The sequence below is a fragment of the Pteropus alecto genome, unplaced genomic scaffold (assembly GCF_000325575.1).
Source record: "Pteropus alecto unplaced genomic scaffold, ASM32557v1 scaffold177, whole genome shotgun sequence".
Classification (NCBI taxonomy): domain Eukaryota; kingdom Metazoa; phylum Chordata; class Mammalia; order Chiroptera; family Pteropodidae; genus Pteropus; species Pteropus alecto.
Window position 1 is genome coordinate 11,975,066 of NW_006442207.1, and position 14,420 is coordinate 11,989,485.

Genomic DNA, 14,420 nt, shown 5'->3' on the forward strand with positions numbered 1-14,420 from the left:
TTCCGATTTTCCCAAAGGGAAAGGAGACAGTCAGCCCCTTCTTGGGAGTCACCTTCACAACTCGGCCCATGGCCACTTCCCCTTTTTCAAGCTTGTGAGGACCTGGTAGGAGAATGAATCTGATTCAGGGAAGAGGAAATGAGCAAAGAAAGAAGCTGGAATGTTGGCCAACCACAGGCTGGGGGAGATGGAGGCCGCCCAGACGTGGGGTGTCCGGGCTGAATGGACCAGAATGATCAGAAAGAACCAGATCACCAAGTCATGTAGTCCAGAATCCCCGGGCCATGTGGCGACAGCTTTTTCTAAGACCTAAGAAAACCAACTGTGCAGGTAAAGGTGACTCAGTAGTGGAGTAACACAGGCCAGAGAGCAAACCCACAAGAGAAAAATTGTTCCGAGAAGGTACCAACCACACTAGACTTTGGGGACTCTAGCACCGAAGGCATCCTTCAACTTGGGCAATAACTGAAGACCTTCTGCCCTCCTTTCTGCTCCCACTCCTTTCTGCCCCGCTCCCTTCCCTGACCAGGTACCATTTCATCACCTCACCTATGAGTGAGAGACACAAGAAGGCCTTGGAGGAATCTGGGCCAACCACAGTAGCTTTCAGGGCCTGGCCAATCTGGAACTTCTTATCTGGATGTTTCAGAACCTGGAAGGATAAGAAAAGTCCTTTGATATCTGAAGAACCATCTGTCATTTATTCAAACCATAGAGCATTTAAGTCTCCATAGCAAGCATTTCCCAAACCAATCCCTGAATATGCACACAGCTCCTTGTACCCACTGTGAACACATAGCAGACACTGAACTGAGCTTAGGGAGCCTGGGTTTCCGCTCCAGGGATCTCAAGCACACTGACCTTGAAGCTCAGAGAAGTGAGCAATATGGGAATTCTCCCCCGGATGTCTGGAGCAACCTCTACTTCGAGCCATTTCTTAACCACGTTGTACTGGGAATGGGAACAGGAGGAGAAATGGAATGAGGCAGATAATAAGATTTCTTCTTTTCCCATCATCAAAACACAGATTCTCCTAAAATCGTAGGATTATAAGGGCCCTAACCTACACTTTTCCAAGGATCAAGAGTCCACTCCTACATCCCATTGCCCCTGCCCAACTTCCACTTCTCACAGGCTTCACTCAGAGTCTACCTCAGGGCCTTCGCTAGCCCAGCAGAATGTGCACCCCTCCTAGTGCGTCAGCTGATTAGAAGACGAAAAAGGCCTCAGAGAGGCCCTCAAGCAGCAGGACCAACCCTCCTGACCTCTGTGGCCTCCACCAAGCTCGGCTGTGCTCAGTCACTGTTAACCAGCTTCAGTGGCCAACATCTTATTTTTAGCCTGATTTAGATTTGATCCTTTACTATTTACACAATGTTCTGCCTTAAACACACATCCCAATTTTCAAGTCAATTTGACTAACATTTATCAAGCAGCCACTATGCACATGGCATAATAATGATAAAAAAAGGCCAGGCCCTACCTTCAAGGTGACAATCTAAAAAGAATAGGCCAACTGAGTATGCAAATAACATGAGCAGCAAACAACAAGTAAGAAATGCAATATGCTATGGGAATATACAGGAGAACTAGTAATAAGGGAAAATTATCTGTGCTGGACCTTGAAGGGTTATAGGCAATAGGAAGAGAGTGCACTACAGGTTTGGAGATAAAGTGAGAAAGGGAAAAAGAAAAATATATCATAGAGCAAAATTTAAAATAAATGCTATATTGGATTTTACAGTGGAACTCCTGTTCCACTTGGGGTTAGATTTAAACATGCTGAATTGCGAGTTGCTTGCTAACCATTCCTTTCATAAGCTGTAAAGTTAGCTTCTTGATTAGACCAGAAGTTTTCTAGGAGCAGAGGCCTTATATCGTCTCCCACAAACCAGCACGGCAGCAACACAGAATCAAAGCCTAGTGCTAATGGCCCATCTCCAGCTTCTCCTTTTCTTCTGAGAAAAAGATGGCATTGTAAAGTGTGTACTACTCACCTTCTTCAAGAAGCAAGTCACTGTCTGACCAGCCTGGTACTGTTTAATCTTCTCTGAAGGGCTAACGGAATGAGTGTTGAGAGCAGTGTGGCCATCCTTCTCCAGCTCACTGTTTGCAAAAAGGCAATGGAAAGCATAAACCAACCTGTGGATAAGCTTCTTGCTTGAAACTCTCGTCCTCAAGTGGCCATGGACTGATTGCACAGGACTCCCCGACTCATACATATCCTCATTTTATGCTATTGAACCAGGAGGTGAAGTCTGGGCTCTGTCCCCAATGCTATCTTGCCATTATCACTTTATTATTTTTTATTTTTTTATGGTGACATTGGTTAACAAAATCCAATACATTATCACTTTCTTGGGTTTTTTTTCTTCTCAGATAAGTAACAGGGAAATGTGGTCTGAAAGTTATCAGTCCACAAATCATTTCAAAGGAGTCACAGAACTCCCACCCTTCTAACCCAGCCCAGCTAATGTTTATGTAGTTAGGATGAAAAAAAAAATGTATTCACTCAATAACTGACACTGGAATGCCTCTGTTACAGACTGAATTGTGTCCCCCACATCCAAATTCATGTGTTGAAATACTAACCCCCATTACCTCAGAATGTGACTGTATTTGGAGACAGGAAATTTAAAGAGGGAATTAAATTAAAATGAGGTTACTGGAGTAGGCCTTAATCCAATATGCCTGGTGTTCTTACAATAGCTTAGGCTACAACTCACTAACAAACAAACAAACAAACAAATGACCCAGTTAAAAAAAAACAGGACTCGAATAGACATTTCTCCAAAGAAAATATGCAAATGGCCAAGAAGCACATGAAAAGGTACTAAACATCACTAATCATCAAGGAAATACAAATTAAAACCACAGTGAGATATCATCTCACATCAGTACGGATGGCTATTATAAAAAACAAAAAAACAAAAAGAAAATAAGTATTAGAGAGGATGTGGAAAAAAGGAACCCTGCCTTGTACACTATTGGTACAGCTATCAAAAGGTGTAGCTGCTATGGAAAACAGTATGGAAATTCCTCAAAAAATTAAAACCATAACCACCATATGATGTACCACTTCTGGTTATATGTCCAAAAGAATTAAAAGCAGGGTCTTGATGTTATGTACAACATAGGGAATATAGTCAATAATACTGTAATAACTATATGACAAATAGTAATGATTTATCATAGTTATCACTTCAGAATGCATAAAAATATTGAATCACTATGTTGTACACCTGAAACTAATACAACATATGTCAACAAAATAAAACATATATTAAAAAAAAGAAAATACGGTCTCAAAGAGGTATCTGTGTAGCCATATTCACAGTGGCATTATTCACAGTAGCCAAAATGTGGAAGCACCCTAAATGTCCATCAGCAGATGAACAGATAAAGAAAATGTGGTCTATACATAAAACGAAATATTATCCAATCTTAGAAAAGAGAGAATATTAAGACACAGATAAACACAAAGGGAAGACCATGTGAAGACACAGGAAGAAGACTGCCATCCACAACGCAAAGAGAGGCCTCAGAAGAACAAAACCTGCTGACATCTTGATCTCAGACTTCTAGCCATCAGAATTGTGAGAAATAAATCTGCTGTTAAGCCAAACATACACACACATACACACAAAGTAAAACACACACACACAGCAGGTATGTTTTATCTTTTTTTCTTTTCCTAAAATGATTTTAAACTGCCTCTCTAAAAAAAAGAGTAACTGCAAAAACAGAAGAGTTGGCATAACTAAATTAATGTTAAGAGAAAACTCACTAACCAGAAGGAATTCCAGAGATACACTCAGACTCCTAAAGTACTCTCTTCTCTTAACTCCTGCTCCTGAGTAGGAAGCATCTTACCTAGCTTGACTGATCCTCAATAACCCCGAACTCAGCTCTAATACAGACGGCATTCTCTTTGTGCACAAGGTCTCCAAATATAAGTGGGGAATAAAAATATGATTATATTTCCTCAATAAGTCAATACCATCAATTAAATGTTTTTCCTCCTGACTTTAATAGATGTATTTTAAAACACAAGCATTAGAGAAATGTGGCAGTAATTCCACTTATTATGTTACGCTTCTCAGGAGCCTTGATTAAAATAAGTAATAGTACAACATAGGTGAGTGTAGGAGGCGAAAGATATGCTACAGTTTATCTGACCATCTTTCTGTTACCATAATTCTCCATCCCCCACCTACTCAATGTAAGCACTCATTTCCCGGCTTGGCCCACACTGCCACAGTCAAGCACCAACACTATGGTTCACACCAGGAGAGTGGACCAACAGCAGCGGTGTTAGTTAATGAGAGGTTCTAGCACTCGGAAGGTCAAGAACCATTCAGGGTCGCAGTGGGTTTTCTCTTGCAGTATTCATTAATTCACGATATCTACCCTTTGCCTGGAACAAACTACTTGACTTCGACCCTTAAACAATACATCACTCCTCAGAGATAAAGATACTGCAGAATAAAACAACTAATACGTTGTTTTCACAACAAAGACTGGAGGGGGGCACAATCAAAATCTACAAAACTAAGGAGACCAGATTAAAAAAAAAAACAGGAATGTATGCTCCATCAAATTTCATTATTCTGAAACTGAAGGGCTTACTTTGAAGTACCAAGAGCGTTGTTAGCATCTGCAACTCAGTGTTCCACGAATATTTCCCTATCTCAGACACAAGCTTTCTCAGAAATATTCCATTTCTTTTCTGATCTCCTCAGGACATTGACCAAACCTCACCCTCTGAAAGTTACTTAAGATGCTCCCATAACAACCCTAGGCACCTAAGACGTACAACCCGAATGGATCCCAGGGGTGACCCTGAAGAGCCATTCTCAGTCATGTGTACCTAGCTTCATTCACTGATGGCCTATCGATTCTGAGAGGCTGAGTTTTTGTTTTTGTTTTTTTTTGTTTGTTTTTTAATGGAGAAAGCGGAAGCAGATAGGCCCAGGGATCAAAATGCTTAAGATTCTCTGAAAAAACGATCCCAAAGTGGACCCACCATTACATAGAACTACTAGGTCTCTATCCAGAATCTCTTGTGGAACATCCCTCTGCAGAATCCACTAGAAAATGACCTAAAATTCCAGTCACTAAGCAGCCTACACTCAGATAACAGGTATTCTTGGCTACATGTTGCTTATTTGGGAATTACTGAGTTCTAGAAAATTGGGTTGAGAGCAAAAATGTTTCTTTTTGTCACATGCCTACAAACAGAACTTCTACCAAGCCTTTAAACGATATTTAAGCCCTGAATAGAGCTTTCACATTAATTTTCATATCATCCCACTAACTAGCTCTCTGAGATCCAAATGTCTCTACTAAGAAATAAGTCAACCTGGACAAAGAGGCAAAGTCAGTCGCAACCCTGGCACAACTAATACAAGAACTCAGTCAGGTCTCTCGCTCCACGGCCTGGTACTCCTTCCATGAGACCACGCTACTGGAGCCCCTCACCTTGGCCGAACACTCAGCTCCGGGATGGTTCGAATAAACCTGGGATGACTTATTGGGAGAAACCTGAAGAAACAAAGAAAGTCAAATCATTCTCTATTCTCCAGAGATCAGTTTCTGTTTCCCATCAAATGAAGCATAAAAAGCCATTTGCTCCACTGCCACACCACTCACTGGTGATGTCAGGCCTGAAGGTCCCCATTCTCATCCTCTGCAGTACACATCCTAAGAAGCTTTTAGGATTATCGTATTAAACCTTGAAAACGTATTCCAAGTTTTTCATTCTACAAATTAGAAAATTGAGATCTACAGAGCATAAATGACTTACTAACGGTACCACAAGTTACTGAAATTAACATGTAAATTATTGGCTAGACTTTGAATTCTTTTTTTGCTTTTCTTATTGGGGCAAGGATTTTTACTATAATAACATATTACAGCAAGATTTAAGTAAATCTATATAACTAAGGTATGCGGGAGATGTTTTATAACAAGTGCTGACACATACTGAGTAACTGTCAGGCAACCTGCAAGGCGCGTTACACACTAAATGTTCTCTCAATCTTCACAACAGCCTAGAAGGTAGACACTACGTTACTCTATAAATTAGGAAAATTAAACTCAGAGAGTTAAGTAACCATTTAATCCATGGTCACATAACGTTAAGTGGCAAATCTGAAACTCAAACCCAAGTCTGACTCTAAACTAATGCTCTTAACCACAATAATATGTATATTTTAAAAAAGACATAAAAAGATTCTTTCTTTGGTGAACATTTGTGTTAACTAAAAAAGTCTGATTCATGTACAACTTTTTGAAACTTGCCTCAGTTCCTGTTCCTTCTCTCACTATTATAACAATCTCCCCTCAAAGCTGCCCGTCCCCCAAAGCCTCCATACTTGAATGTCTTCATGTCTCGCCCACCAATCACTCGGGCAGTGACCGTCTTCCCAACTTTCAGCTTGGCAGTAGGACACGTGCCCACTGGAACATCATCTAGGATGTGGGAGGCATGGATACAGCCAATGATGCCATCTTTCAGGGTCACGACCACATGGGTAGGCTTAACGGACTTGACAGTCCCTGTGACCATGTCCCCAATAGACAGAGTGTGCTTCTTTAGAGTCCCTACAACCATTGCTGGATCCGCTTCATCATCCTCATCGACTGTCTCAGAGTCCTTCTGAGTCCGTCTCATGGTCCTCTTAGCAGCTGGCCCCTCAACAGCCAAAAGAAGACCAGTCACTCCCGGTTCTGTGGTCTTGAGGGTTAGGGAGACGCCCTGTCCCACCTGCAACTTCTCCGAGTCAAAGCGGAAGGTGTCATTGAGGTGAGAAGTCAGGGAGAAAGCTGCCAGGTGGCCAGTCTCTACCAAGGAGGCAATAGCAAAGGACTCCTCCAAGTGCTGCACGATCGCCTGGTGCTCACTGCCTTTCTTCAGCTGGAAAACAAAGGAAACCCACCATGCCCACTTCTTACGGAGGACAAGTACTCGTTCATCATACACTGGGCTATATACAGTCAGTGGGACGGGAGAAACACTCTGGAGTCCAGGGGCCCCAAAGCTAGTCTCGGTTTTAACAATCTAGCCTTCCGCATTATACCCTGGGGGCAACTCAACTAAACTTAAGACACCATATCAGAATCACAGGGAGTTAGCTTTTGCTTTATTTTGAACTCAGATTCCTAGGTCCTATCCTAGAATGAGTGAAATTACAGTTTTAAAAGTTACTTAGGTGATTCTGATGCACAGCCAAGTGACTACTAATGGTTCCCTAGCTTTGAGACACTATGGCTTCTGACTCTCTTAGCGCTACAATCTCAACCCAATTTACTCACTCTTCCATTGAACGAATAGAATCATTACTGAAAGCTTACTATGTGCAAGACATTTAGTCTATCTTTCTCAAAACTGTGCTCATGCCCTGATATGCACCAGCAGTTTGGATGATAAAATGGAATAAGGACCTGCTAGAACACTTAGTGAGGGCTTTCTATTTCTCTTCATATCTCAAAATCTTAAAATTACAAGCAACTGGAGATTAAGAATTATATCCATGGAATTCTCTGTACCATACCCTATGCAATTAGGTGCTTAATAAATACCTTAGATAATAATCAAATATATGGTATCCAGAGAAAAATATTACTAATTTTGAGATTTCTCTCAAATCCATTCTTCTCTCACACAAAAGTGTTCAGGAGAGGGTGCAGATGAGTAGCCTGAAGGTCAGAACTACCCACGGACATGTTATATTTTGATTATGTGATGTTTTAAAAAAAAAAGTTTCCAATATTTCCCACATTAAAAAAAAAGAAATACGTCAAATTCTATCTTCTCTTAAAAATCAAAGACTTAGCAACACTAGGCCCAGATGTTCCTACCAGCAACAACCAGATGGAAATGAATGGTCTCCATCCCTTTGCGGGCAGTGCATGCATTCTGCAACCTGTGAGAGCCCCAGTGCCACCACTCCCTCACCTGCCTGGCCCACTTCGCTCATTTACATTACCTGCTTGGCCCTAAAGACAGGGTGACCATAAAATTTATCATCAAACCAGAGTGAAAGTCAGTATTACTAATAACTATACCAGGATGAGAGGCATACACTGGGAATGATACGTATAAATCCAGGCATATGGTCACCCTATCTGCAAGCATTTGCATTAGAATCCCTGAGCAAAGGGTGGGGCTGAAGGGGTGTATACCGCCTTTAAAACCATGGAAATGGAAGTCATCAGCAAGCTTACCTTTTTAGCTTTTCTATTCACCAAATTGTGGCAAAGAGAAACATGCACTTCCAACTTCAACATGTCAACATTTAAGATCACAGCCTTCTTCTTCTGCCCAGATTCCACCTCTTGCCCTGCAGTGCAGAACCAAACACAACATGATCACCCTCCTGGAGCAGGGGTAGGGAGAGAGCATCTCTCCAAGAGCTCTGCAAACCCTTAGGCACAAAAAGAAAAGAGACACAAGTTCTGGGTCTATATGGGCTGGGAAAACCCATTAAGGGTCTGGCTCCCATAATTCAAGTTCGAGTATAACGTAATTTATGCAACCAGGTATACGAAAATTTTGATTTACCCAGTTATAAGAAAGGATTCATACTTAAACCTTCTTCAGAATGTTGTCAGTTGTCCTGATTTCCATTCACACAAGATAGGCATGCTAAATTTCTACTGAACCAGTTCATCTATTCTGTGTACTTGGAAACTGTATCCAGGAGAAGCAGCAAGAGACAAAGGGTTTCCCCTACCAACCATGATGGGCAAGACTGAAGCACTCACCTGCTCGATGATATTTGCTGGCTCTCAGGACCAGGCCAGGCACTGGGCCCTCACTAAATATCACAGAGCCATCTTCCAACACTTCCTGCACTTCTAAGTCAAGGACCATCCCTGGGGTCATCTCGGCCAGTGTCTGGATCAACACAGAGTCTGCCAGAGACCCAAAGGAAACAGGAATTAAGGTGAAACAACATTCTTATCATTCTTTTTCTTTGGAAATGTGCTGCCATGCAGAGAACAGTGGAGCATTGGAACCACTGAGATTAAATCACTTTTGTAAAAAATGTCTGATATCCACAAACACACCCATCACAGAGATAGCTATGCCTCTCTTGCTAATCCTACCTGACCATAAAATTCACGAAAATAGCCAATACCAGAAACACATGCTTTTGTTGGTTTCTCTTTTCGTTCTTTCTGTTTGGAAACTTCCCTCTCGAGCTGCTTATTCCCAAACCCCACTAGGGTTCTAACAATCCTACACACTGGTTCAAAGCTTAAGAGGGTCAGAATGATAACCCCGAATGAAGTCTTCTAGCAGGTCCCTGTTCCATTTTATCATCCACTACATATTTATTAAAGAAAGGAACAAAAAGTGAAGAGGTGAATGGATTCACAACAAATGCAAATCTGAGGCCACAGGACTAAGGGAAATTTTGACTCTGAACCAGGCAGGAGCACAGGGGACCTCTGGGATGCTGGTAATGATCTTTATCTGAATCCAGGTGGTAATTAAACAGGGTGTTCATTTTATAAACATTTACTGGGCTGCACCCCAAATGATTTGTGTACTTTATCTGGATCATATTCTCATTTTTAAAGGTTCCCCAAATGTTTTAATACCGGGAAGCCCACTGGAACAGGCAGGCCTAACTTATAACACACGCTCCCCACCCTGGCCCTCATCCTCTGACCTCCTGCCCCCACCTCGGTTGCTCATGAGACTGCGCACGCCCTGCCACTCCTCCAGGCACTGGCTCAGGAGAAGGAGGCTGGTGGTAGCCAGGTCTCCCAGAGCGCAGTCCGACAGCCGCAAAGACAGCAGCATCCGCTGCTTCTCCTCGTCCACGTTGGTCACCTTCGCAACCACTGTCTGCCCCTCAACAAAGTGGTCACTTGTAGAGGTCACGAATTTGTCACTCATGACCTAAAGGGAAGAAGGGCAGAAAATGAAGAAAGGAAAGGAAGTCCGTGTTAAGACAACCCATTTAAAGTGCCCAGAAAGGGGTGTGAGGGGGGTGCAACAGGACCCAGGATGCTCCCCCCAGCCAAGTACAGCACCCAAGTACCCTTCCTTAAACACACAGCAGAGGCCCTGGCTGCCCAACCCAGCCTCCTGGAGGGCAACCAGCCCAGAAGACACAATGCTGGCAAGCCAGAGGGGCGCTGAGCTGTAAGTGTCTCTAATACCCCACGGCAACCCTCTGCCCCTCACTATGCATATTTCTGGGCGCTCCCCTCTTCTGCTCTCATTTTGAAAACTGTTCTGGCATGGTATGCAAATGAGATTTGCCCAGGCAAAACATCAAGGAGACAAATCTATGGAAAGGAAGAAATATTTGTGGATTATCTGTGGCAGGAATGAGCTACAAGCCATGTGCTCACCGCTGTCTTACACGGACTTTACTAAGACTCCTCTTAGCTCTGGACTCAGTTTACTCAGCAGGCATGAGGGGATCAACTATGAGATCACTAGGATTTTCTCCAGTCTGAAAATTCAGTTTACAATTCAATATGAGGGGGTAGGGTCGTAATTTTAAGGGTATTCGGGTACCATAACACTTCAAAGACCCCAGGAGGCTGTAAAACCTATACTCAGCTGCTGAGAAAAATCAATTTACCATATTTAACATGCTGAAAGTACAAAAATAAGTTCGGTATCCTCCCTCACACTAGACACTAAAGTCTCAGGACCACTTCCCGTCTACCCAACACTACAGTGTAAAGAAGTGGTGACTCAAGCCAGGACACACAGCTGGGCCAAAGGCGCATGGGCTCAATCTCAGCTCCACTCCCCCTCAGCCAGGTGTCTTTATGCTGTGCCTCTAAAAACCTCTCAAGGGATTTAAAGTATCTTGCTCCTTCCCACCAATCCTCAGGTCCCATGACTCTGTGCCCCTGTACATGGAAGTGAACTTACAGCTTTGGGGGCCAGTCCACTAAGACCTGAGGGGAACTGGATGAACACACCGTAGTCCTTGATGCTCTTCACAAAACCAATGAGCAGCATTCCAGGCTGGATTTCTGAGAAGCTCTTGGGATCCTGGCCACCCTCCATTGTGGAGACCAAAGCAGGCTTCCTGCAAAGGATCTAGCGGTACTTCATCAAAGAATATGACAGAAAGGGCAGATGAAATGTCTACCTCTCCCATCTTCCTTCTCCCCTCTACACCTTTGCTACTACCATAATTCTCTAAGTGTGCAGACCAATAGCAGCAGCATCTCCTGGAACTGGTTAGAAACGTGAATTCTTAAGTACCAGACCAATGAATTAGAAACTCTGAAGTGGGAGCCTGCGAGCTGTGTTTAAGCAGGCCCTCCAGGTGATCCTGATGTGCACTGAAGAATGAGAATCGCCGTTTTATTCCTTTCCTATTAACTCATTTCCAGATTACTGAAAGCAACCAAAATGGGAATGGATCATGCGTGTGGCAGGGCAGCTAGCTGTACGGGACATGATGCAATCCTCCACAATCTTCACATTAACCAGCCCCACCTCGCCTCCTCTGCCTATCTTCACTCTAAGGAGATTTTATATTCTGTGAGAAAAAAGGCAATGCTCTCCTTTGAAACATCCACACCAAGCCCGAAGGGAATATTCTGCGCCCCATACCCCTTGAGGGGGGGGGAGGAAAAGGGGGACAACCACCACCTTAGTAATTACCTCAACTCAAGAGGCAATCACTGAGTGCCTTGAGAAGGCCAGATGTGCTACTGGGAATATCCAGCTAGACCTGGCAGGCCACACCACCCCCTCCCCAACACCCTGGACTCCCACCCTAACCTGACTACCAGCATCTGCTGGCAGGACTTCAATCCCACTCTTAGAGGAAAATTAGAGCGAAAATGCAGGCTTGCTCACTGGTTAGGTTTTATGGAAGTATTTCTGCAAATGGCTGATTTTTTTCTATGGAGTTTCCCACTAAGAGCACAGCCCAATCTAGTTTTCTCCTGAGAGCTGCCATGGCTTCCCTGTCTTATCTGGCTCCCCAGATACCAGTAAAGGATACAATGCGTCCCTCACTCTGGCTCAGACACAGGACTCTATGGAGGGTGTCACCAGCCTGGAGCCAGTGATACAACAGTGGGCCATTGGCAACGTGGTCCGACAGATGAGACGTGGGGAGGAAAGCAGGGATGTTGTGGGGCAGGACAGCCACCTCCAGCCCATCTCTGGTCTTCTCTAAAACCTTCACATCGACCAACTATCCGGGGAAGAGAAAGACAAAAAATAGCACTTGTCTTGGGCAGGGAGCAACTTCATCTGCATCAGACAGAGATCAGAGGCGTTAAATTCCAGCACCAGGGATCATGGAGAGGTCAAGATCAGAGAGGCAGCTTTCTTCCACAACACACAACACCCCAAAGACCTACCAGGCACACACACGAGCACATGTGCACGTGTACACACACACGAGGACCCATTTCTGCGACCAGGTCACTCTTCTCCCAAGTCCCTCTACTGGGTCCCAGAGGAAAGATAGTCTTGCAGAACGGCCTTAGGGACCAGAGAGGAAAGAGGGCAGCAACTCACTGCTGAAAAGTCACACGATGACACAACTTCCCTTTTAGGGACAGCTTACATTTGCTCTGACACACATGAGAGAATATATACGAGGTTCTCCACTCTCTTTGGTTCCAGAATCTTAGCTAGCTGCCTTGATCTCTGCCCTTCATGGGTCCCCGTACCCCATGTGTCAGTGGTACTCTGCTCTTGGCCACTGTAAACCAGAATAATTTGTCTGGAGAAGTCCAGGTACCTGCCCAATGTTAACGGCTTTTCTTTTCTTCTGACTGTGTCCCGCACGCTCTTTCTCTGGCTCACCCAACAACTTGAAGGACAAGAGCATCCTCTCTCTGGCTGGCTCACAGTTCAGCACGGCAACCTTCACCACCTGGTGAGAAACCACACCTGCTTAGCTAACTTCCCAGCAGGCCTGTCAGGCCCTGGAGAGAGGTGCTCTCCACAAGTGCTACAGAGGCCTTGGGACCCACCCAGAAACTGGATCAGATCAGAACGCGGTGGGAAAAAAATGCACAAAAAGCTACACCGAATCCCTCCGTATAAGCCTTTGGGTGCAAGAAAAACACAGTATGACCCCAAGTTTTAAGAAATTATTTTTCCTAAACAGACCCAGATTCACTAGTTTTATGGCACTGCCCCCTGGTGGTGACGGTGGTCTCGGAACAACTGATGTGAGGGACCCCAGTGTTATCCCAGGTAAAGACTAATTTCTTCAAGGCTGTGGGCTCGAGGTCCATTAGTTTGCCAGCTTCCGCTGAATCCCCTTGGGGGTTTCTCTCTGTTCTGTTCCCATCTCCTCCACTTGGCTGGCTCAGGCCCACTGTCCCATAGGCTCTCTTCCTCACCCCCTTAAAAAGTAGCCCTCCATACTAGTCCTTCAAATCTGTGTTCAGAGAGTCCCTAAGGGTAGGGACCTATCTGGGAAAAGGGTTACCTGGCCAGCGTAAAAGACCCTCTCTGGGTCAGGGACATACTCGGCACTGAGTTCATGCTTGGGCACCAGTCCCTGCACATCATTGTAGAATTTTACAATGCAGCCATAGTCCTTGACCCGGAGGATGAAGCCATGTGTCTGCAAACCAGGTTTGGCATCGGCATAGCAGGTAATGGCAGGTAGTTTGGACTCAACCAGGGTTTTCTTCAGGGTAATCATCAACTTCTTGGCTTCAGGGTCACAAAGCAAAACCTAGGGGAAGGATATTGTCACCAAACCTGTCATGAAGTTACCTGTTATCAAGAGAGACACTGAGCTAGTCTCTGTGACCCCTTGAACCCAAATGCCATGGTCAGTCCCTAAGAACTTACTACCTCTTTCTCTCTGAGAATAATCTCAGACACAGATCCTCCATGCTTCCTGCTGGATAGCAATCTAGGAGGTATTCATCTCCATTTCAAATGTTCTTCCTCCCATGAGCTCCCTCCTGGGCCTGCAGCAAAACTCATCGCCTCACTGCACCTCCAAAGTCCTGTATCAGTTGCTTCTACACTGCCTCAGTTCCTTCTCAGACCACTGGCATCTCGTCTAATAGGATGAATGAACCAATACTTCTATATATTATCTATAAACCAAGACTGAGAGATCCAACAATCTCTCCTTCCTCAGGTGATCTCCTTGAGGGCAGAGAAATTCCTCTACTTCTAATCTCTTGACCCCACAACTATGCCAATGGGTGATCAATCTCTTTGCTGACTAATAATGAGATAAAATGAAAATTAAAAAAATCTAACATTCTGAGTATCTGCACACACCATACCCTATGCTAAGCACTGTGTATTACCACATTTAATCTCATAATTACGTGAAGTTCCTTTTTGGAATTCAAGCCTTGTTATAAACCACTCAATTCTGGCAGCTTTGAGCTATTTCTGTGCCTGACACATTCCTTGCTCCTCCTCAACCTTCCAA

At 44.1% G+C, this 14,420-nt stretch overlaps 1 protein-coding gene across 1 annotated transcript in view; it reads right to left on the reverse strand.

Moving 5' to 3' along the window:
- Nucleotides 1–14,420, reverse strand: part of PDCD11 (programmed cell death 11) — a 44,802-nt gene that overhangs the window by 9,301 nt on the left and 21,081 nt on the right. The window contains exons 13-25 of the mRNA XM_015596319.2: nucleotides 13,449–13,700; nucleotides 12,750–12,884; nucleotides 12,000–12,194; nucleotides 10,910–11,080; nucleotides 9,697–9,916; nucleotides 8,770–8,919; nucleotides 8,230–8,345; nucleotides 6,378–6,919; nucleotides 5,482–5,544; nucleotides 1,998–2,106; nucleotides 862–951; nucleotides 550–652; nucleotides 1–102 (exon numbers count right to left, since the gene is read on the reverse strand). Coding sequence (XP_015451805.1) covers nucleotides 1–102; nucleotides 550–652; nucleotides 862–951; nucleotides 1,998–2,106; nucleotides 5,482–5,544; nucleotides 6,378–6,919; nucleotides 8,230–8,345; nucleotides 8,770–8,919; nucleotides 9,697–9,916; nucleotides 10,910–11,080; nucleotides 12,000–12,194; nucleotides 12,750–12,884; nucleotides 13,449–13,700 — 2,248 coding nt within the window. The remainder of the gene's footprint in view (nucleotides 103–549; nucleotides 653–861; nucleotides 952–1,997; nucleotides 2,107–5,481; nucleotides 5,545–6,377; nucleotides 6,920–8,229; nucleotides 8,346–8,769; nucleotides 8,920–9,696; nucleotides 9,917–10,909; nucleotides 11,081–11,999; nucleotides 12,195–12,749; nucleotides 12,885–13,448; nucleotides 13,701–14,420) is intronic.